This window comes from Citrus clementina, unplaced genomic scaffold, assembly GCF_000493195.1.
Source record: "Citrus clementina cultivar Clemenules unplaced genomic scaffold, Citrus_clementina_v1.0 scaffold_6, whole genome shotgun sequence".
Lineage (NCBI taxonomy): Eukaryota > Viridiplantae > Streptophyta > Magnoliopsida > Sapindales > Rutaceae > Citrus > Citrus x clementina.
In genome coordinates this window covers 7502135-7526931 of record NW_006262139.1, presented here as the reverse complement: position 1 = coordinate 7526931, position 24797 = coordinate 7502135, and the positions used below count along the sequence as shown (strand labels likewise).

At 33.5% G+C, this 24797-nt stretch overlaps 3 protein-coding genes across 3 annotated transcripts; 1 reads left to right on the top strand and 2 right to left on the bottom strand.

The window, feature by feature from the left end:
• Positions 1 to 1774: 1774 nt before the first annotated feature.
• On the bottom strand, positions 1775 to 7486 carry LOC18038400 (CBS domain-containing protein CBSX6). Its single transcript, XM_006428507.2, has 2 exons — positions 6723 to 7486; positions 1775 to 2932 (listed from the first exon to the last, which is right to left on the bottom strand). Exons 1-2 carry the CDS (start codon positions 7064 to 7066, stop codon positions 1975 to 1977), a joined length of 1302 nt encoding a protein of 433 aa, XP_006428570.2. The 5' UTR covers positions 7067 to 7486; the 3' UTR covers positions 1775 to 1974.
• Positions 7487 to 10299: 2813 nt separating this feature from the next.
• LOC112097317 (protein FAR-RED IMPAIRED RESPONSE 1-like) lies at positions 10300 to 12738 on the bottom strand. Its single transcript, XM_024182503.1, has 3 exons — positions 10660 to 12738; positions 10480 to 10569; positions 10300 to 10395 (listed from the first exon to the last, which is right to left on the bottom strand). The coding sequence occupies exons 1-3, from the start codon at positions 12736 to 12738 to the stop codon at positions 10300 to 10302; spliced, it is 2265 nt and encodes a 754-aa protein (XP_024038271.1).
• A 2077-nt stretch (positions 12739 to 14815) lies between these two features.
• LOC112097316 lies at positions 14816 to 16552 on the top strand. The gene has a single exon (XM_024182502.1). The coding sequence runs from the start codon at positions 14816 to 14818 to the stop codon at positions 16550 to 16552; it is 1737 nt and encodes a 578-aa protein (XP_024038270.1).
• Positions 16553 to 24797: the final 8245 nt, after the last annotated feature.

Below are 24797 nucleotides of genomic sequence, written 5' to 3'. Positions count from 1 at the left end.
TATACTAATTTTTCTAATTATATCTATCTCTTTTATCAACGTCCATACATTGGATTTGATATTAATTATTAATGTAGTGCATACTTATATTATTTACACTAAAAATAATTTTAAAATAATAATTTTGTAACTACACCTCTATTGCATTTTAACTTCCCTATAATAATAAAATTAATTGGCCTCAACTATATACATATTACTTGGAGAAAGCAGGCTTCCGTTCAATGAAATTGATTTTGGCTGGGAAAGCCAACATTAGTCGGTTTTGTGGATATGTTATATCCAAATATTGCAGCTTTGGTAGGTAAAAAGATGGAGGGGATGGAGATTTGAATGAACTGAAGGTTTGCTTCATTTTAATTTGCTTCTTTTGGTTCCCAATACTTTCAGTTGACCCAAAATATATATAAGCACCTGCGGTTATGGCAGGGAAATAAATAGACACAGATTCTCTCATTATATGGACATAAGTGAGTTTCGAATAATCTTTTCACATGTATGTATTTTTATTTATGTATGATTAAAATTTATTTATTTATTATATTCTCATTTATCAACTATTCATCACTTTATTATATTTATCACAAGAGAATTTTAATCTTTAATCAATAATCTATTTCTTTTTAATATATTTAGATTTTAGGTTTTGATCTTATTTAGATCAAGTCGAGGAACGCATTTTCATACATCTCATTTGGTACTTGAAGATCTTCGTAAGAGAAGAAGTCGACAAGTGTCCTATCAATAGCATCAAATGTTGAATTTCAAAGATCGGTCATGTACTATGGAAATTGAAAACTGGAGGCAAGTATGGCTCTATTTTAGCATCTTTTAGCATTAATCCTATGTTCATTGGCTCGAGGTCAGAGTCTCTGTTCAAATCAAGTTCAGAAGCTCAGTTCTGTTAATTCAATTTTGTTAAGCAAGTAAAGTATCTATTAGCACCAAACCATTTTTGTATATTAATAGAGGCCTAAATCAACCAACAAAGGGAGACACAACATCGAGCATGACAAATGAGGCAGTGAAGAACTTTTAGGCTTGGCTGTAAGAAAAGAACTTCAAGGCTTGGCTGTAAGAAACACAACAGTTAATGTGCAGGCAATTATATCACCAGGGCTTTACAATTAATATCAATGACTCCTGCATCTCCACTAAGATTCTCTGACACTATGGTATTGTGTCTACAGTTATAAAATAAAAATTCATAACGTGTGATAAATATGATTTTTCAATAATAATTCAGAAAAAACTGTAAAATTTTAAGCTTTTTATTATAGAAGTGTAGAATAAAATTAACTTAACTTTTAAATTATGATAATAAATGTTTATCGAACACTTTATGTTGTAGCTTAAAGCTACCCTTGCTCAACTACAATATCAATAATGCCCAAGAAAGGCAATTCAACTGACCAACACAACTTGAACTCTTTATCATTTCAGGGTCACACTGCTGTTCAAAGACTTCCAGGAGAGCTACTTCTACTTGAAAAGGGAGGACCATGAGGACCGCATGACCATGAAGCCACCAAGAGAGTATTTCAAGATTCCATAGAAACAACAAGACTATCAATCAACATAGCCTAAATAATCTGCAATAAAAGCAGACATCAGAACTTGCGCCACAACACTAGTTACATATCTAACTATGTTTATTTATCCTGAAAGTGAAAATTCGGTGAAAGCATAGTTTCAATAATATTAAATAAAATAAATAACCAATCATAGTGTAGAATTTAAGAACACATCAACCAGATCGAGATCATAGTTTACTTGATAAATAATACCAAAGCTCACAAAATGCTGTATCATCATTTGTTTTTTACAGTATCAATACATTATACAACCACCAAGAAACTTGTGTAAACCCCATAAATCAAATCTCCTATTTACTTTAAGAATAGAAACTTAGCGAACAGGCTAAACTGCAAAAGTAAAAAAGAAGAGTTCCATTAAAAATTGAGGAGAAAGAATTCAAGATTGAATTTCTGTTGCAAACCCCTCATAAGTCCGATTTGCCGGAGTGAGGGCGGCAGGTTGTTTGGTCACGGCAACCAAGATGTCAGCATACCCAACAACCCCAACTAAAACATCATCACTTTCATCCTCTGTCACCCATACATGGGTTGCCCTATGAGAAAGCATCTGAGCCATGACTGCAGCTAATGAACTTGTAATTTTACATGTCAAAGGAGTGCTTCTGCCCCTGTACATGCTCCGGCCGGTACCAAAACTTGGACTCCGGCTGGCAGCCAAACAAGGGCTAGATGGATTGAACCCAATACTTCGACTGCAGAATTTTCTCGGCCTTGTTGAACCAACCCCATTGACTGTATTATTTTCTCTTAGTGTTGAATTAGCAGAATAATCAGGAAAGGATCTTGGAGTTACATTATCCTCTACACCCATTACAAACTGTCCCGCTGAGAGGTTGGCTAAAGCCCATGCTGCAGCTAAATAATCACATTTCCACAGTTTTGAAGCTGAGATCTCTCCTATAATTTTATACTGATCTTCAGAGGTGGGCTCCAAGACAGCAATTGCACTGGGGTCTCCAGGTGGCTTGAGGGTAGCTTCAATGGCTGGGACAGAGGCTTCGATGGAACTGTAGTTTGGGTTAATGACTCCAAGGGAGCTGATAGATGAGAGAGGAAGGGGTGCAAGTGCACCGAGACAGCCAATTAGGAAACGGATAACATCTTCTCTGGAGAGACAACAAAACTTATCACGCACAGAGGTGGTAGATGATGAGGAAGGGCGGTTGGCGTTGGCAATCAGGTTGTTGCTACTACTGTTAGAGGCATCCATGTTCTTGAGCCATTTCCCATTGTATAAAATTGAAAATCTCTTACTCATTCCTTTCCATACCACGCTCTTTGGAACTAGAAGACGCCTCACACCTTGCTTCATCATCTCCAAAGCATCTATCAATCTTGAACCAGAACAACAGAATGACATAAATAAAACTGAACATTCATAGTGCATCTCTGAAGAGCAACCAAGCCTTGTTACATTTTGCATTTAGCGTTCTCGTTTGAGTTAAGAGATGTCATGTACTTCCAAGCATCTTATGTAACATATAACTAAAAATGTTTTTGGAAACAAAAAGTCATTGCACAACAATTCATATCTCCAAGGGCACAGATTAACAATCATTCTGTAAGGCACTACATTAGTGTCTGCAATCATATTATGTCAAATAAACTTGAACAGTCTCAAAATAAAACCAAGGGGGCTCCTCTACACGATATTATGAATAGCTTGTACCAAAATTACATTTGAACGAACCAAAGATTCTTACACACGCAACAGTACACCGATATATAAACTTCAATTTCTATCCTCCAAATCAATTATTCAGTCCCTGATATAGCTCAACATTTGTAAACAGTGATTATCAATAATTTTCTGAAAAAATGATGAGAATTTGATGGAACTAAAGCCTAATGCCAGATATATTTTGGTTCAGTCAACAATAATTTAAACTATTATTGTAAATAAATGGCATAACTTTCTAAGCCAGCGCTAGTAACAATCAAAACTGAATGAAAAATAGCAATAAGTTAAGGTACAAAATCATATCATATTCAACAGAGTATTCAGTTACTTTGCGCTTCTGACTTCAGGAGATTACAGGAATCAATTGTTTGTATTGCTAGGGGTGGCAATTCATGTTACCATGTCCTACTCAGGTAGCATTAATGTATGATCTGAAGAAAATTTTGGTCAAAATAAATAGGATCTATTTACTAATCGAATCAAAAGATCAGAACACAGACACGGCCATATATTAAACTTTTTTTATCGTGTCCCATTTAACATGACACAGTAATAAAAGAAATGCATAACATACACATTTTCGTTCCACAGCACATCTTTGGAATTTTATTTAAGCTCTTTCTTCCTCTGTTTTCTCAGCATATGCTGCTTAGGTTTTGAGAATTCCAAAATTGCTTGCATGTTCTCACAAGATTTTAGAGAAACATGTTACCCAAAAAGCATGACAGAGAAGGAAGATTACGACACAAAGGCTGATGTTTTAGAGAACACGTGTTGTGAAAACAAATGACAGAAGAGGGAGATTAGGGAACAAAAAAAAAGGGCAGATGTTTTTAGAGAAATACATGTAGTGAAAAAGAATGACAGTGAAAAGAGATTAGGAAACAAAGCCTGATGTTTGAATGTTATGAGAATTGTTGTCTTCAAAGATAAGAATAATGAGTTGAGAAAGTCGAATGATATTATTTTTTTACTTCTTTTGGAATGAAACTACAAACACAATTTTGTTTTTGTGTTTGTTAAAACAGCTAAGTAAAATAGCTAAGAATTTTGCCAACTCAATAAACCCACCCTGATAATTATTAGGTTGTCAGGTTGTAAATTACCCATTTGACCATGATCAAGTAAGGTGGAGTGCTAATTGGGAAGCCTCTGTATCCTGAGAGGGGATGCATTCTTAGTGAGCTGTGTTGTTTTTGGTTTTGGGCTATTTTGGTCTTTGTAGTTTTCTGAGTGTTTTGTTTAGAATGGGACTTCTCGTCCTTATTTTTTGTGGATTTGTAGTCCCACCAATCATTGTACATATCTCATATAGTTCTTTATATAATCTTTTGTTTTTTAGACAAAAAATAAATAAATAAATAATATAAACAAAAAAATAAAAATGTAAGGTTGAATGCTAAAACCATTCATGGCCACCCTCATCAAACTAAAGCTAAGAATTTGGGGCCCACCAAAAACTACTTTCTTTTAGAAATGTGACACTAATGGCATTTTCACGTAAAGATGGCCCTAAGAAATCAAACCAATTGTGAAAGCAAACAACACCAACATCAACCACCATGGAAAACCAAACTACCAACTCCTCCTTGGCTGCTAAAAATTGAATTCAAACTCCTAATCTTAGGTATGCAAATGTCTGTGTCATAAACCCTACATTTTGTCTTCAATAATTCTTGTTTCACTTTAGGGTATTTTTAACAGACTAAATGATGAGAATAAACATAACACAAATGAATCATTATCGAACTTAGCTATTGAAAGAAAATGGAAGAAAATTAAAGTCTCAAGTATAACTTAGAACGGTAGAACTCTTTAAAATGAAATGAAAAACTATAATGAATAATCAATGCCCACAAGGGTTACAAGGAGGATAGTAGAGATATGCTACATTTTACTAAAACAGACCCAACAGAAAAGTATAGGTGCGGTTGGCTATACTACGATATGGCACTAAAAGCTTTTCTTTTTTGCTTGCTTAATGGACAATTGGTCCTCTCTCTATTTTGATTTTTCTCCATTAATACACTTTTGAGTTTCTTATAAAAAATAAAAAATAAAAACTGAAAAAATGACACCCTCATCAAAGACAATAAATAATGGAAAGAGTGACTAGAAAAAGATGAGTCAAACCATTGCAAGTTCACAATTTCCATGCAAAGACACGTTTATCATAAGGAACACATAATTAGATTGTTTTAGTTTTTTTTCCTAATGCGATGTAGCTCCATTGTTTCTTTATCAATAAGGCACTAGCTGGAAAAACTAGTCAACACTAGAAGAAAACAGCAAAACATGCATCTCAATCCCTTTGAAGGACAAGGACAAAAGCAGCATAATGGGACTAAGCGCACAGCTAGTATGCCAACAAAACAAATTTACTCCCCTCGTATCAATTTACCTTTCATGCTGTTTCAAGGCCTCAAGACGCAAAGATAACATAGGAGATGTTATTGACCAAGATAGAAGCATAAAAGGCCACCAACCAGATCAGGTGAGGAAGAAAACAGATCATGTTATAATCATAACTCACAAATAATTATTTATGATACCTTAGAAAAAGTGAAAACAAAGTTGAAGTTTTCATTTCAAGTCCCTTGGGTTCAATGACATAAATTTGCTTAGGTCTTTGATAAGAGCGAGAAAGAGAGATTAAATGTCAATAAGATAAAGTACCCAGTCAAATTCCAGTACTAGTAATATGAACCAACCTAAGAAATAAATCAGCCAATACCCACACATTATCAGAATAAATGTAAATTTAAACATTTATCAACATTGGTGAGAAAGTACAAATAATAGTAATAGTCCTTATAATTTATGTCAACAGGAAGTGAATTGCTCAATTATGCTTTCCACTTGTTTGGAAAAAATGAATTGAATAGAGAAACCGCATCACACTTGGCTATCGCAGATTTGACGACATCGTAAGTGACTCATAGTTTGATTCATCATCACAATTGAAGCCATTTAACAAAGGAAAATTTTCATGAACTGCCCTTGAAGTTTGCTCATATATAACAGAGCTCTCTATTTTTAAAACTCATCAGAAATCTCGTTGGAGATTTGAGAATCATCAAAAATTTATCAGGAACCTCCAAAAGAAGTTTTTGCATTTTCACTATTTTCTAAACCCAAAAGTTCTCCCTATAGCTACGCCATAACTCAAGAAGGTGAATGAAACACACATCATAAAAAACTATTGTCAATAACTATGCCTCGACACTATCCTTAAAATTGATACCATAACACTAGTCATAGCAATACATCATCATCTTCAAAAACAATCCATAACAACAATCTATTTTCAGCTTCGATGCATAGATAAGCCATAAGCAAGCATGAAACCAACTCAACATAGCATCTTCAACCGGAAAAAAAAAATTAAATCGAGATCCCAAATATTAAAGAAAGAAAAATTAAGAGATGAAAGAAGAGCTAACCGTGTGCCAGGATCAACCTGCTTCAGAAGAGAATTATTAGGCACAATCACTTGAGAAACGGGGGTCTTCATAGCCTTGTCTTGATCCTCCAAGCAATCAGATTTGGCCAAAAACGCAACAATATCAAAAGAATTGAGAATACCGACAAACCTCTGCTGCCTCATTTCACCATTTTCGATGATACCCACGTGCGTTTTCTTCTTCCAAACGGGAATCCCACATTCAGTCGACTCTCCAATGGCCTTAATGGCTGCCTCCACCGTCTCCGTCTCATAAAACTCGGCCAGCTCCGGCTTCCCCACCGTAAGATCGCCCACCACATGATAGATAAACACAGATGCCATCCCCAATAGCAAAACAAACAAAACTAACAAAAAAAATACTATTATTAATAACAAAAGTTGCCAAAACTCTATTGCTGAAAAGGAAAGTGAGAGTTATAAAAGAGAGTGAAGAAAGATGAGGAGCAGATGAAAGCCAGTAATGGGTCGTCGGTAAAGGCTTAGAAGAAGAAGGAAAGTAAAATGATTTGCCATTTTGTTTCAGCAAGGTTAAGGTCAAGGTTAAATCCCATCAAAAAAAAAAAAAAAAGACTCTTGTTGGACAATTTATTTTGTGTTTCACTGAAAAACTTTTGGCTGCAAATTATGTTACAAAGAGAAATGAAAGATTTGTCTATTATTAAAATGGGGTTTTGCGGGTGGATGAGACTGGTTGATAATGAAATTCATAATAAATAGAAATGGGTGATTTCAATTTCAATAATTGAGAAAATTTTGGATTTGCTGTCAGTGTCTTGGTCAGCTTAACAACTTCTTTCCATGAAGGATTGTTTTGGTTCCGTCAACTAGTTGACTGTACAATCCACGCTGTCATTTTTATTTTTTTTGGCATCAATAATATAATTGTTGGTGAAAAAAAAAAAGAGTGCTGCTAAGTAGCGGGAGGGACGAGAGAAGGACGAGAGAAACGACATTCTCTCCTGCCGTTTCCTCCTCTCGTTTCCTCTCACTTATTACACATAAAAAAAAATGATTAAATGAATAAACAAATGAAAAAGTCAAGGAGAGAGGAAAGCTCTCTTTCACTTTTTCACTTCCCCCACGTTTCACTTTCTTCTCTCCTTAAATTTTTCACTTTCCCCCACGTGAAACTTTCCTCTCTCTTTCACTTTCATTTTCCTCCATTTTCGTCAGTTCTCACGCAGCTACACTTTCAGGCTTCTTCTCACGCAGCTTCACTTTCAGGCTTCTTCTCACGACCTCCTCCCTCTTCCCCTCTCCCACAGCTTCTCTCTCCCTCACGCTTCCAGAAGCTCCGTCACGGATTTCGGCGTGCCTCACGCTTCCAGATCCCTCACAGCTAAAGTTCTCGGCTAAAGTTCTTGATTACCTTTGCTTCGTACAAAAAGGGAAGGCTTTGCATTAGTAATTATTTTTTTCTCGGCTAAAGTTCTTTAACGAAGGGGCTGCTGGCTAGATGTTCGTCCTCCCCCGAGGTATCTCATTTGTTGTTTGATATTAATCGCAGAAATAAAAATTAAAAAACGTCTTTGGTTAGCCTGTTTTTGAGAAGTCGTGTTTGTAATATTATTCATCTGTTTTTTTTTAATATTGTTCATTTTGAAAGTTTAAGCGTTACTGCGTTACACTTAAAATCCAGCCAATTGGCTCATGTCTCACTGGCGCCATGCACTTAAGTTTCCTTGAGTGTGCTGGGACTCAATTCTCCTTTCAATAAAATTGGGTAGGAGTACATTGATTAAACAATTCATTCTTTATTATGGGAAATAACTTGACATCCACGCAGAGAACTTAATATTGTTTTTGTGTGGAAAAATTAGGCTATATGTCCTGAGTATGGTGCTTAGCAGGTGAAGGAAATTGTGTGGCTATAAATTGTGCTCCGAGCTTATAAATAGGCTAATTGATAGCAATGGAAATTAATCCCCAAAAATTAGCAATCTAAGAGAGTGAATAAAGAAAAGAATTTGAGGGCATGATGGTTTATTGAACATTTGTTTGAAATTTCTGGTTCCTGTCAATTGGGATATAATGGTTTGTTTGTTCTTGTCATATGAAGTGGAAAAATGTAATTGTTTGGTAAAATAATATGTGGAATCAGATATCTTTGGATATGATTTTTGCTTTACTCTGTTTTTAACTTCCAGGATTGTATGCCTGGTGTTTTTTATTTTTTGGCAGTTTAAGTAGTTTATGAATTGCATGGTTGCTGTAATTTTTGCTTTGCTCTGTTTTTAACTTTCAGGATTGTATGTCTGGTGGTTTTTATTTTTTGGCAGTTTAAGTAGTTTATGAATTGCATGGTTGCTGTAATTTTTGCTTTGCTCTGTTTTTAACTTCCAGGATTGTATGCCTGGTGTTTTTTATTTTTTGGCAGTTTAAGTAGTTTATGAATGACGATGTCATCTAGTACAAATGAAACTCGGAATTCATTGCAAATATGTAACGAATGCGGTGAACAAATGGAGTTGTTCACGTCACGTACTACAAAGAATCCAAATCGCAAATTTTGGAAATGTAGAGGATGTAAAAAATTTGAATGGGCAGAAGACCGTAAATGCAGTGAAGAGAAAATTGATTTGTTAGTGGAGGAAGTTAAAAAGCTGGCATTGGAGATTGAATGCTTGTCTGTAAAGTTTCAATTATGTGAAGCGCAGAGGGAATTGTTTAATGATGAACTTCGAAGAAGACAAACACCGTGTTATGATTTGATTAGAATACTTGTAATTATTTTACTATGTTTTATATTCAAGAATTATTTTTAAGTTCTTTTAATTTATACTATGAACTGAATTTTGTATTGTAATTATAATTCATATATATTGGAAAATGAAAATAAATGCATATGCCAACAAACAAAAACAACACAATAACCAATAGCAGTTGAAATGATTTTTTAATTTGCCACTTTTTCTAACTTAAATCCCAATTCTGACAGTTCAAAGAGAAATTTACAAATAAGAACTTGATGCATCTCGGTTCAGACAGTTCAAAGACAGTTAAAAAATAAACAAAGACAAACAGAAGAAATCGCCAACCAACACAATAACACAAGAAATCGTCCACCAACACAATAACACAAGAAATAGTCAACCAAACAGAAACTAAAAAATACAGCAAAAACCCACAAGGTCAAACATTAATTTGTCGTCTCAAGCCAAATCTAACTGAAGTAATAATGAAAATAATCGAAACAAATTTAAATCAAACATCAATTGCGGCGATTGTTATCTTCATTACATTGTTGATGTAACAATTGTTGAAAATTCCCACTTGCAGATCCTTAATACGTCATCGAAGGAGAAGAATAATGCGACTGCAAAGCATACGGTGGGACTAATTGCTGTAATATACAATAAATTAAAATATCATTATAATTTGTAAAAATTTGGCAACGTAAAATTTAAGTATTCATTAAGAAATTTATAAATATAAGTATACTTACCGTGTGCCAGCTATAAGGAATTGGCTGGTAAATATTATTTCCACCAACTTGATATGGGTATACAGGTACCTAAAAAAAAAATTGTTAAATTCATATTAAAATTGTAAAATTAAAATTTACTTATGAATTTGTTTCTTACATTATAATAGCCTAAACTCCCGTGCTGATTCACATTTGCATTTATATTGCTTCCTTCGTGAAACGTCTACATATACTCAACAACATACTTAGTTACATATGTTAAAAATAGTTGAACTTACATTAATAATAAATACTCAAAATAATATACCATTGCCATGTTGCTCTGCTGTATGTTGCTCTGCTGTGTGGAGACTTCATTAGCCATTTCAAAAGATGCTGAAGCATTTTCTTGCAAATCCTGTAAAATTATAATATACAATATAATTAAAAAAAATTAAGATAAAAGATAAAATGAAAATATAAAACATATATATGCATTCCAACAAACCTTATTTTTTTCGGCTGTCTTGTTCTTTTGGGCAGGTTTTTTTCGGAGTGAAGCTTGTTTCCTCAAACAAGGAGGACGCCCTTTACGACGTGCCGCAACTGGATCATTAATTACATGCTCAATGGTGTTGCTGCTACAACTTACTTCACCAATAGCAGTTGTTTCCACACTTGCACACCGAATTTGCTTGGGCAGATCCTTCATTGTTTTATTAATCCAATCCAACAAAAATTTATAACTACTCTCATCATCAGCAGCTATGTTTGCAACCTCAGAGAAATCAGTACACATTTTGTCATATCTCTCTTGCTGAATGGATAAATTCTGCATACCATAACTAACTTTCACCTTACTATAACATCTCTTCACATCTTTCCTCCACCTTGATAAAATGTACATCTCTGGAAGTATTTCAATACCATGCCATATCAGCACTGAAAGGGCATGTCTACAAAGAATTCCCCTAAACTGAAACTTTGAGTAGATACAACTAACTTCACATTCAGTTTCATCAAACACAACCTCAAAATTTTTTTTCTTTCCTTGTCCAAGTGATTCACTGATTTCAGTTATTGACCCAACAGAATCCACTGTATCACAATACATCAGTGCAGTTAATTCTTGCTGGAATTCTTTGAACTTAGCAATTGTGTACATCTGCTCAACTTGTTTCTCCATCTCATATCTTGATACACACGGAGTGTTTTTACTGAAACACTTGGCATCTGCTTGCCATTCCAATTCAGCTTTCCTTCGCAATGCATTTTCATATTGCTTCACAAACTGTTTTAAATTTGTTTTTGAGTTAACAAACCCATCAAAAAAAGCATTCATACTTTCACTTCGCTGCGTTGTTGACATTCCCGCCCAAAAACTGTCTTTTAAATAGCATGGAACCCAACAATATCTCTCATCATATAAACCATTTAACCAAGCATTATCCCATAAATCATATGTTGTAATCATGTCATTCCAATCTTCCTCAAATGCAGCAGGTCTCAACGAATCATAAACAACAGAAAGTAACGAAGAAATAATACCTTCACGTTCTTTAAAAGCCCCTAACTTCTCAGGCACCTTCTTCATTATATGCCACAAACACCATCGATGCCTAGTCGTAGGAAAAACATGCTTAATTGCCTTTTGCATTGCTTTATCTTGGTCAGTAATAATACCAATGGGAGGAGAATCGGACATGCATGATAGCCATGCCTCAAATAGCCACGTAAAAGTCTTCGTATCCTCGTGAGAAATCAATCCGCATCCTAACAAAATAGACTGCCCATGATGATTAACTCCAACAAAAAGGGCAAACGGCATATCATACTTGTTCGTAAGATACGTTGTGTCAAATGTTACAACGTCTCCAAAATATTTATAAGCTGCCCTACTCCTCCGATCTGCCCAAAATACATTCTTCAATCGATCCTGCTCATCCAAATCAATGCTAAAAAAAAAACCATCGCATTCAGCTTGTTTTGTCTCGAAGTACTTTAAAATTGTCATAGCATCTCCTTCTCCAAGTTGTAATCGTCTTGCTTTATCAACAAAATTTCTACAATCTTTTTCTAAAAATGACACATTTTCATGCCCACCAGCTTCGACAACAATAGAATTAAAATTTTGGGCAATATTAATTCCCGCAGAATCATTCATTTCAATTCGTTTTTTTACACTTGCACTAATTCTACGGTTACAAGGGAAATATCTTACTTTGTCCGGACTCAATCCATGATTATGCTGAAGGTTTAAAGTTCGAAGAATCCATTTTCCCTCTTCATTTACACAACCTCCGATTTTAGCTTCACAACCAGTTTTCACAACAGGCTTCAACTTCAGCATATTACTTGATCTACTATCTGCTTTGCCGCTACGGCCACATGCAAATGTCCCATATTTTACAGTCCCGTCACTCCCTTTCTTAATTGTTAGCTTCTTCACGGGAAACCCTTCTTGTCTACCGTATGCTTTGTAAAACTCAAACATTTCTTCATAACCATCGAATAACATGCCAAGAGTTAGCTCAAATTTTTCCAGTGGCACATCTTCAACTACACGCTCAATTTCAAAATTTTCCATTCCTACAAAATAATTAACATTTATATTCAGTTTCATAAAAATTAAATTTACAAAATTTCTAAATCAAATAGTATTGAAATAAAATAAAATTCATAATATAACCCACAACATATGACGGCAATTCACAACATAAACACCAAATAAAATAAAATTCGTAACATAACCCGCAACAAAATCGGAGGTTCCAACGAGACCCACCAAAATTTCTAAAACAAATAATATTGAAATAAATTCTGCATACCATAACAAACCCGCAAAAAAATTCACAACATAAACACCAAAGTTGAAATAAAACAAAATTCATAACATAACCCGCAACAAAATTTACATTGTTTAAATTTCAGAAGCTTAAATTACAACGAGATCCCGCAACAGCACAAAAAAAAAAACAAACTTAACTTTCATAACACACTTAAATTCCACGCCAGATCTTTCACGTAACAAAAAATTAAAACAAAAAGAATAAGCTGAAAAAAGTCACTGCTCACTTAATCTTTGCCGAGAGAGATGTGGGAGAGGGGAAAAGAGAGGAGGTCGTGAGAAGAAGCCTGAAAGTGAAGCTGCGTGAGAAGAAGCCTGAAAGTGTAGTTGCGTGAGAACTGACGAAAATGGAGGAAATGAAAGTGAAAGAGAGAGGAAAGTTTCACGTGGGGGAAAGTGAAAAATTCAAGGAGAGAGGAAAGTGAAACGTGGGGGGAAGTGAAAAAGTGAAAGAGAGCTTTCCTCTCTCCTTGACTTTTTCATTTGTTTATTCATTTGATCATTTCTTTTTTTTTTATGTGTAATAAGTGAGAGGAAACGAGAGGAGGAAACGGCAGGAGAGAATGCCGTTTCTCTCGTCCTTCTCTCGTCCCTCCCGCTACTTAGCATTTCTAAAAAAAAAATGTGTCATATAATTAGGGTGCAATATGTGTACAATAACTCTACGAAGAATATGCTCTTACAAAATAGGGAAATGAAAATTAAACGATAAAGGTAAAATAGAAACTTAAAAAGATTTTACGAAAAGAGTATCAACCAACTTATTAACTTAAAAAGTGTAGAGAATGTCTCCCAAAATATTTTAAGATGCCTCATACTCATAAATGATTACTTCAACAATAATAAAAACTTCACTAAAATTATTACAAGTAAACATGATACGGACATATAGGGATCTTAACAAATATCTCACCAATAATCACATACACCAAGGGTGTGAAAGAAAATCATGTTTGTGAAAATATGAGCCACCAACAACTGTTTTGGAAGCTTAATTGATAAGAGATTAATATATGTTATCATCAAAGATAGTCTCATAACTAACCATATCTTATCCTAAATATGTTTAAAAACCTATGTTATATAGTTAAATTACCCAAAAGACCCTACCTTATGAGAAGAATTTATGAAGAGTAGGAATCCATATTATACTAGGATTAGTTTCCTTATTAACTAAAGTTTAAGACTTTTAAATTCCTTTCTAATTTAGAATTTTGTTTCCCTTTCAATTTAGGATTTTGTTTTTCCTTCATGAATTAGGATAATTACTGCTACTATAAATAGCTCCCTCTTATAACCTTTGAAGGAGAATTTTGAGTTTAATAATATTTCAATTTTCAAATCTCTTTGTGTGTATTTGAACAGTTAATTCTTGGTATTCTACGGAATCAACGAGTCTTAACCCCTAAATTCACGGTATTCTTTTGAATCAACGTGAATTTAGTTGTTCTTTTGTTCCGGTATTCTCTAGAATCAACGGAATATTTTGAACATTAAACTTCCGCTGCATCAGTTAGGTATCAGAGCAAAACCTGGTATCACCAATCTAACTTCATCTACCACAAAACCTTTCCTTTTCCCCTTTTTGATTTTTTTTCGTTTAGCTTAAAAAAAAAAAACATAACTTTTTCAGACAAACCACCACCACCATCATACTTACCAACCCAAAATCTTTCAGATCCACCCATCCTTACTCGATTTCTGACCACTGTCATCGGAAATCTAAAACTTTTGCTTAATTACAGTTTCGGCCTAAAATTTTTTATTTACTTTCAGTTTAGCCCCACTACCTTTTTAAACCCGAATTTAAAAAAAAATGCCTCCAAGAAAAGCTCGTGATGCTCAAGAAGATGTTTCGAAAGATGAATCCCTGGCTAGTATGACAGCCAGAATTGATATGTTAGCTGCACAAATGGCACGAATGGCAGAGTTACTTGACGAATGCCATTGTACTGCAGAACGTGAAGACAAATCAAGTGGAAGCTTTGCTAACCCATTCTCTGGGCGTCGCCCTAGAACTGAGTCTACTGATGACAGAAGATGGGAATCTGGGTTGAGAATTGACATTCCCGAATTTCAAGGAAGTGGTCGACCTGAAGAATTATTGGATTGGATTAACGCCATTGAGGAAGTTTTCAAATACAAAGAAGTTCCTGAAAATAAACTAGTTTCGCTTGCTACAACTCGATTTCGTGGAAGAGCAGCAGCTTGGTGGCAACAAACTAAGCTCACAAGGATTAGGCAAGGCAAAAAGAAGATTGATTCTTGGGAAAAGTTCAAGAAGCACTTGCGTGGAGCATTCTTGCCTCATAATTACGCCAAACTGTTATACCAACAGCTACAGAATTTAAGGCAAGGTAATCGATCAGTGGATGATTACACTACAGAATTCCATTGGTTGGTGGCACGCAATGACTTGACAGAGACAGAAGAGCAACAGGTTTCCCGCTATATTGGAGGCCTACGATCTCAATTTCAAGACCAATTAAATTTACTTGACCCATACTCTGTTTCAGAGGCACACCAACAAGCCTTGCAGTTGGAGAAGCAATTTAGTCGACGTACTAATGACTCAAGCTTTCGGGGTGCTCGAAGTGTTGTTCGTGATAATTCAAACCCGACTTCTCAATTTCGTACTTTCACTCCTCCAAATCCTCCAAATAAAACTAGTAAGCCTAGTGAAATCGGTCAAAGCAGCAAAACCCAATCCTCGGGTTCGGGATTACTCTGTTTTAATTGCGGAGAAAATGGGCACCGAATGACAGAATGTAAAAAGGGAGGAAAATATGGTAAAGGCTTATTCGTAGGCACAGAGGAAAGCGAAGACTATCAGGAGGAAGAAACTGAAGAGTTTGCTGTAGAACCAACTTTTGATAGTAGTGGTAGCGCTCAATCTGTTGAAGAACATGGTGATAGCGGACCAATGTTGATCGTGAACCATGCATTCTTCACTCCTAAAGGTCAAGACAAAGACAAGTGGCTACGACAAAATATCTTTCAGACTACTTGCACAATTGGGGGTAAAGTATGTCGTATAGTCATAGACTCCGGCAGTTGCGAGAATGTCATTTCAGAAGAAGCCATAACAAAGCTAAATTTAAAGACAGAACCTCATCAAACTCCATACAAGCTCACATGGCTGAAGAAGGGGAATCAAGTGACAGTATCGAAATGTTGTTTAGTTTCCTTATCCATTGGTTCAATTTATAAAGACAAAATTTGGTGTGATGTTGTGGCTATGGATGCTTGTCATCTATTACTGGGTAGACCTTGGCAATATGATCGAAACGAAGTGCATGATGGGAAGAGAAACACCTACAGCTTTATGTTTAACAACACCAAGATCGTTCTCCTACCTAACAAGGAGTTTACTCTCCAGCAAGACTTGGGTAATTATTTGTTAAGCAAGAAGCAATTTATAGATGTTGTAGCAGAGACAAAGAGAATCTACATTTTATTGGGAAAAGAGAGTAACGGTAATTCAAAGATTCCTGAAGCTGTGACACCTATTCTGGCGGAATTTCAAGATTTGTTCCCCAAGGAGCTACCATAGGCTTTACCACCTCTTCGGGATATACAACACCAAATTGATTTGGTACCAGGTTCTACACTACCAAATCGACCTCATTATCGTATGAGTCCTACAGAACATGAGGAATTAAGGCGCCAAGTAGAAGAGTTACTAGAAAAGGGATTTATCCGTGAAAGTCTTAGTCCCTGTGCAGTCCCTGCTTTATTGACTCCAAAGAAAGATGGTTCTTGGAGGATGTGCGTGGACAGTCGAGCTATCAATAAAATTACAGTTCGATATCATTTTCCAATCCCTCGATTAGATGACTTGTTAGATCAACTCAGTGGAGCAACAATTTTTACCAAACTTGATTTGAAAAGTGGCTACCATCAAATTCGAATACGACCTGGAGATGAATGGAAAACAGCTTTTAAAATTCGCGAAGGGTTATACGAGTGGTTGGTAATGCCGTTTGGCTTATCCAATGCTCCGAGTACTTTTATGCGAGTCATGAATCAAGTTCTTCGCCCTTTCATTGGAAAGTTTGTGGTTGTTTACTTCGATGATATACTTATATATAGCACCAGCCACGAGTTACATCTACAATATTTGAGAGAAGTGCTTTCAGCCTTAAGAGCAGCAAGTTTATACACAGCAGTAAACAAGTGTATTTTCTTAACAGAGAAAGTATTATTTTTGGGATATGTGGTGTCGAAAGATGGTATATCTGTTGACCAATCAAAAGTGGATGCTATTCGAGATTGGCCTCCGCCAACTACTTTATCCGCCACCAGAAGTTTCCATGGATTGGCCTCTTTTTACAGGCGATTCATTCCTCATTTCAGTACTATTATGGCACCAATCACGGATTGCATGAAAGGAGGAAAATTCTCTTGGACAGAGGCAGCTACTAAGGCATTCGAGATTATCAAAGAAAAGTTGATTACTGCCCCAGTACTTGCTCTACCAGATTTTTCGCTCACTTTTGAGGTACATTGTGATGCTTCTAAGGTCGGCATTGGAGCTGTTCTTAGCCAACAAGGTAAGCCTATAGCTTATTTTAGTGAGAAGTTGAATGGAGCAAAGGCACACTATAGCACTTACGACGTGGAATTTTACGCAGTAGTCCAAGCGTTAAAACATTGGCGACATTATCTAATTCATAAAGACTTTGTTTTATACACTGACCATGCCGCGTTAAAATACCTCAATAGTCAAGACAAACTCTCTCACAGACATGCCACGTGGACAGCATTCCTTCAACAATTTACTTTTGTGGTGAAGCATACCTCTGGTGAATCCAACCGGGTAGCAGATGCACTTAGTCGACGAACTTCTTTATTGACACAGATGCATAATCAAGTTCTCGGATTTGACACATTTCGAGAGTTATATGCTTCTGATCCTTACTTTGCTCCTATACTAGAAGACGTTGTTGCAGGGTTTCACTCAGATTATCATTTACATGACAAATTCCTTTTCAAGAGTAATCAGTTGTGTGTTCCTGACTCAAGTTTGAGATTGAAAATCATTGCAGAGTTACATAATGAAGGGCACATGGGTCGTGACAAAACTCTGGCTCTAATAGCCAACACTTATTTTTGGCCTACTATGAGGCGTGAAATCTATCACTATGTCGAGACTTGTTGCATTTGTCAAGTTTCCAAGGGCGCAGCAACTAATGCTGGGTTATATATGCCGCTACCGATTCCAACACAACCTTGGGCTGACAGTAGCATGGATTTTGTTTTAGGATTACCCCGCACTCAGAGGGTTATGGATTCAATATTTGTTGTTGTTGATCGATTCTCGAAAATGGCTCACTTCATTGCTTGCAAGAAGACTACAGACGCTTTGACTGTTGCTTGCCTATTCTTCAAGGAAGTCTATAGATTGCATGGTTTACCAAGTTCTATAGTATCTGACCGGGATACACGATTTCTTAGCCATTTTTGGAAGACATTATGGAAATTGACTAACACTCGCCTGAATTTTAGTAGTGCTTACCACCCACAAACAGATGGTCAAACTGAAGTTGTCAACCGCTCTTTAGGAAACCATCTACGTAGTCTAGTTGGCGATAACTTGAAGATGTGGGATCAAAAGTTATATTAAGTCGAGTTTACTTATAACCGTGCAGTTAAGCGTAGTACTGGTTTAAGCCCTTTTCAGGTAAATTACGGATATAATCCACGAGCTCCCATTGACTTGGCTCCAGTTCCAAATTTAGTTCGCAAAAGCCGTAAAGCAGAAGACTTTATTGAGCAGCTTCAGAAGATTCATGAAACTACGCAAGAGTCTTTGAAGCAGACGACCAAAGGTTATAAAATTATGGCAGACAAAAAACGTCGAGCTTTGGAATTTCAAGTGGGAGATTTTGTTTGGGTTATCCTAACTAAAGATAGATTCTCAGTTGGTGAGTACAACAAACTTTCTGCCAGGAAAATCGGCCCTTTGGAGATTATAGAGAAGATAAATCCTAATGCCTACAGATTAAAACTTCCTAGTCATATCCGCATTGCAGATGTATTTAATGTTAAGCATCTTATTCCTTACAGAGGTGATCATGATGAAGATGTTGCTGACAATCCGAATTCGCGGGCGAATTCTCTCCACCCTGGGGGGAATGATGAAGAGTAGGAATCCATATTATACTAGGATTAGTTTCCTTATTAACTAAAGTTTAAGACTTTTAAATTCCTTTCTAATTTAGAATTTTGTTTCCCTTTCAATTTAGGATTTTGTTTTTCCTTCATGAATTAGGATAATTACTACTACTATAAATAGCTCCCTCTTATAACCTTTGAAGGAGAATTTTGAGTTTAATAATATTTCAATTTTCAAATCTCTTTGTGAGTATTTGAACAGTTAATTCTTGGTATTCTACGGAATCAACGAGTCTTAACCCCTAAATTCACGGTATTCTTTTGAATCAACGTGAATTTAGTTGTTCTTTTGTTCCGGTATTCTCTAGAATCAATGGAATATTTTGAACATTAAACTTCCGCTGCATCAAGAATGACTTATTATAGTCGGCCAAGTTTTCCAAATGGACACCAAGATATGCTCATGTGTACTCTCTATATAATGCTAAGTCGGTCTCGGAAAAATAAGTTCAATTTCTTCCTTACAACTCTGAACTTTTTACTAATATTAGGGTTTTTCAAAAACCCATCATCCTTTCCACCCTCTCCAACACTTACCAGATTTGACCGTGCCATTACTAGCCACCACAAGTGTCGAATGACCATTTACTCTTGTTTTCGGACATGTCCCAATTCTGTTCACCCCAAAAATATTGTTGTAAAATGAATCAGCCCACATTACTAACAAAACCACCACCTAAAACCAAGTTTTCATAATATTTGGGTTGAAATAAAATTAGACCAAAATAATATATATATATATATATCTTTAGATTTTGATTAATAGTGCAAAATACTTGTATAAATAAAAAAGATATAAATTCTTTAAAAATATTGTAATTAATTAACAAGCTCGTTCAAAATTTGTTTATAAATTAAGGAAGTAAAAGTAGTTATAATGAATTACAACCTCTATCTTTTCCATTGGATTCATCAATTAAATTTTCAAGATTACGATAAAGAGATTTTGCAGAAAAATAGTTAATTGTACTAAAGGAAACAAGGCTATAGAATAGTTAATAAAAATAGGTTTTATTATAATGTTTTAATCTGTAAATAAAACCTATAAATAGCTAGTCTTATTTTCTTATATATACTATATAGGGTCCAATTTAATGGTAATTCCACACAACATACTTCTGAAAATAATTATTTAAATAACATGATAACATAAGAATTAAGGGAAAGAGTATTGATTTGATTTAGAATTTTAAACTTTGTTAAAATTAGAAAAAATTTATTAAGTCATATGATTTAATAAGAAGTATAAATTTTTATCTCTAACTTTGAGAGGAATATTTTCTCTTTCTAGTTGTTTTTAGTAGTGATAAAGTAATGATTAATGAAAAATAAAATTACAATCCTAAAATAACAATTACACCTAATTTTATTTGGACTACTAATATTATAATTGCATTTGAACTCCATTGAATGAAACTGTAATTTTTAATTTATCATAAAAATATTTTATTTATAATTTTATTTTCTTGTGCATAAATATGAAAAATATTTCATTCACAAATGAAACATATCTCCATTAACTATTAACTAAGTTATGATTTCAGAAATGAAATATTAATATCGTAAAATTTTTTATTTATCATTTATAAAATCATGATATTTATTGATCCATTTAATAAATTATAAACATAAAAAAATTAGAATATTTATTTAAACTAGGACTTAAATTAATTTTTAAAAGTCTATGACAACAAAATATATTAAAAATTTTAATTTCCAGATATTTGTAAAATCATGATATTTTATATTTATTTTTCATTAAAAAATTTTACTTTGATATACTTTGGCCCACGGGCCACGTGCTTAACCCACCAATGAAGCGTGCTTATCACGTGCCTTTTCGCGTGCCGTACTTTGGCCCATCTCTAATCGTGCCGTGCTTTTAAGGCCCACGTGCCTAAAATTTTAGGCCTGACATAGCCCACGTACGTGCCGTGCCATGCCGCGTGCCCTACCGAAACGTGCTTATGTCGTATTGTGCCCGTGTCGTGCCTCATGTTGCCTGCCCCATTGGCCATCTCTAAGTATGTTTGAAAAAAATTGAAAAATTTACCACTTTCACCCCTTTCTAACTTTCACTTTTAATACAGCCCACACCTCCATCCATTTTTCTTATTATGTCAACCATTTACAATCCATTTGAATCATAATACCCCTAAAACGTAAAGCAAACAAAACTCAGCCCAAAACCTTAAGTGCAATAGCCATACTCCATCTTCACACTCCAATGCAACTCTCTCCATTTCTCACATTCATCAACAAAAAAAAAAAAAAAAAAAAAAAAATTAATCCAAATATCACTCAACCCACATTTATCAAACTATAATATTTATCTAAGCATTGACGAAAAAAATCAATCAACAATGTTAAGAGTAACAAGAAGTTAAGATTAGTAACTCTTCAATATTTTTTTTTTTTGGCGGGTTTGGTACAAAAGGATATTCTTGTTTATTTTGTTACAATATCGGTAGATTAAATGGTTAATATGAGTTCATACATTCATAATTAATAGAATTCTGAAAAAATTGGGTGTTCAATGATATTGAAGATGAAATCTAAAACTTGGGCAACAAGTGCTCATCACCTAGGTGTTGTACAAATTTACGATGGCCTCTTGCCTGGCACTCGGATTATAACATTTTATGTTAGACTATTGGTGCTCGCGACATGCAACATACAATCGCATGCGATCTGGGTGACAGGTGTTGTTGCAACTCAAGTTTGTAAACAATTACATATTTAATTAATGTAACAATATTGTTTTTTAAAGTATTTTTTCTTAAGTATTATTGTTGTTTTGTATTAGGTTTAATTGAGTCAGTTGTGCTGAAAACGTATTCTGATAGAGCATGGGAGACATTGAAGGATGTTGTATGAAATGCGAAAATGAAAATCACTTTTATTCATTCTCAAGTATATATAAATAAGGAGCAAATGCCTCCTTTTATAGTAATACAACTATAAAGTAGTGAATAAATATCACAAATATAAAAAATAATAATCTTAAATTAAGAAGATAATGGGAGCTATAGGAAAATTAAAGGTTGTTTGTGGGCACATAAAAAGTATACTTGATAAACATCCACATAAAATTTAATCTTTTCATAATAACAACAAAATTTTAGTTTATTAATTATCTTTTTTTTTAAAAAAGTCTAATCAATTGCGATAATGAGAAAAAATATATAAGAAATAACGATATTATATTTACAGAATAAAATTCCTAGATAATAAAAATTTCTTCTGAAGGAAAACCAATAATTTCATCATCTTCGTCATCATCTTCGTTTTTTTTTTCTCCAAAGTTATACTAGTTTGAATCTCTACTTGCATAAAATCCCTTTCCAAGAAGTTATCCCAAGCGAACCCTTAATATTTTCAATTAATAATTTAATTTTTTTAAAAGAAATTATTTAAGTTAGATACATCTATGATATTTTCTATAAAAACTAGACAATAGTAGTTGGGCTTATAACTTTGACCAACAATGCCAATTTTTGTTATCAATTTGATTTCTGTATTATCAACCACACATTTTATTGATGCTTCCAGTGTAAGCTATTAATTTTCTGTTTGACTTCTTAATTTTGCCTTCTTTCTAATCAATTTATTTATTTTTTCAATTAAATTTCTGTTGCTGTAAATTTGGTGAACTTTCACCATTTGAAAGAATCCCCCATTTAAAGTTTAAGTCATTTAATTGCCCATTAAACAAGTATAAATAGAGGTGATAAGTTTGTAAATAAATTCAATCAACAACAAAAAATTTATCAATAATAAGCTACATGGCTATCAACATGGCATTAGAGATATTTTGTCTTAGTCTAAAATTTATTTATTTACTCATAACATCTATTAATTTTTGTTTTTAACAAAACAGTGCTCATAAATAAGAAGATATAATTTAATTTGGGTCCGCATCCACTCCATAAGAAGACTTCTTTTATTTTTCTTTTTCTAACTTTATTCCAACTTTTGTTAACTTTGCGGCGGCATGTATTGTCATCATTTGCCACTCCCACACAGAGAAAGGGACGTTACGGATGAGATTGAAACGTTGATGGGGTTCTCAATTATTGTAAGAGCTTTCTCGACACTTCTAATTTCTTTCATAGAAAAATTGAAACTATTGAAATATAGCAAATGTTTTGGGCTTTTGGCTGCATTCACTTGAGATTTTATATACAAACGTGATAGCTTGTTTTCATTCTTACAAAAGAATTTTAGGTTATTTTATAATGCTGTAATTAAAATCACGAGTAATATCGTAATTTATTTAATATAAATTATGTAAATAAAATATAAAAAATTTAAAGTTAACATAAAATTTATAAATCAATATAAATGTAAAAAATTATATAAATAAAATATAAAACGCGTAAATAGAAAGTAAAATAAATAAATTAACATAGAAGTGGTAAATTAGTATAATATTGATAAAGAAAACAAAAACTTATAGATGTAACATAAGACTTGTAAATCAATATTACGTGTAAAATACAACATAAACTGAGTAAATAAAATATAAGACTTGTAAATGGAAGGTAAAACAAGTAAATTAACATAAGAGTGGTAAATGATATATTATTGGTAAATAAAACAAATTTTTTTGGATATAACATAAAACTTGTAAATTAAAATTAAGTTTAAAATAAAACATAAATAATGAATGGAACATAAAACTTGTAAATGAAAGGTAAAATAAGTAAATTAATATAGCAGTGATAAATTGCATATATAATTGGTAAATAAAACAAAAACTTATTAATATAACATAAAACTTGTAAATCAACATTAAGTGTAAAATAAAATATAAATTACGTAAATACAACATAAAACCTATAAATAGAATGTAAAATAAGTAAATTAATATAGGAGTGTTAGAATGATGTATTATTGGTAAACAAAACATAAATTTACAGACATAAGATAAAACTTGTAAATTAACATTAAGTGTATATTAAGTAAATAAAATATAAGATCTATAAATAGAAGGTAAAATAAAAAAATTAACATAGGATTTTGGGTTTACATAATACATGTGATGATATATGTGAATAAAACTTATTCTCAAAATCAAATTTTGGAAAGCTTTTTTTTTTATATATTTTTCAAAATTGTTTGTAAGATAACTGATTTTGCATCCTTATAAACCTTCTCGACAACAATCCTCTATGATCTTTTTAGCATAAGTAAGAAGTAAAGTTTGAAACTATATGAAATATGTGTAAAACTGAAAATTAGATCCAATTTTATTGATATTTCATATATGTCTAATAATATAAGAATGTTTTTTTATTTTATTTTAGCTTGATCCACATCAAGAAAAATAATTTTGCTTATATTATCTTGGATAGTAAACAAATACTATGATAGAAAATGAAAAAAAAAAGTTTATAAATGACCTAACATGAATATAGAACTTATGGTTAAACCAATTTCGTAAAACTTATTTCAATTGTTTTCAATACAAATTTTTGTTTTCAATTGATGATAAATTTTCATGTAATAAAAAAAACAAATATATTTGATTTGAGTAATGATATGCTTATAAAATCTTCTTGGAAAATAAAATCTTCAATTGATGATAAAGGTTTTTCTTTGCTAAAATATATTAAATA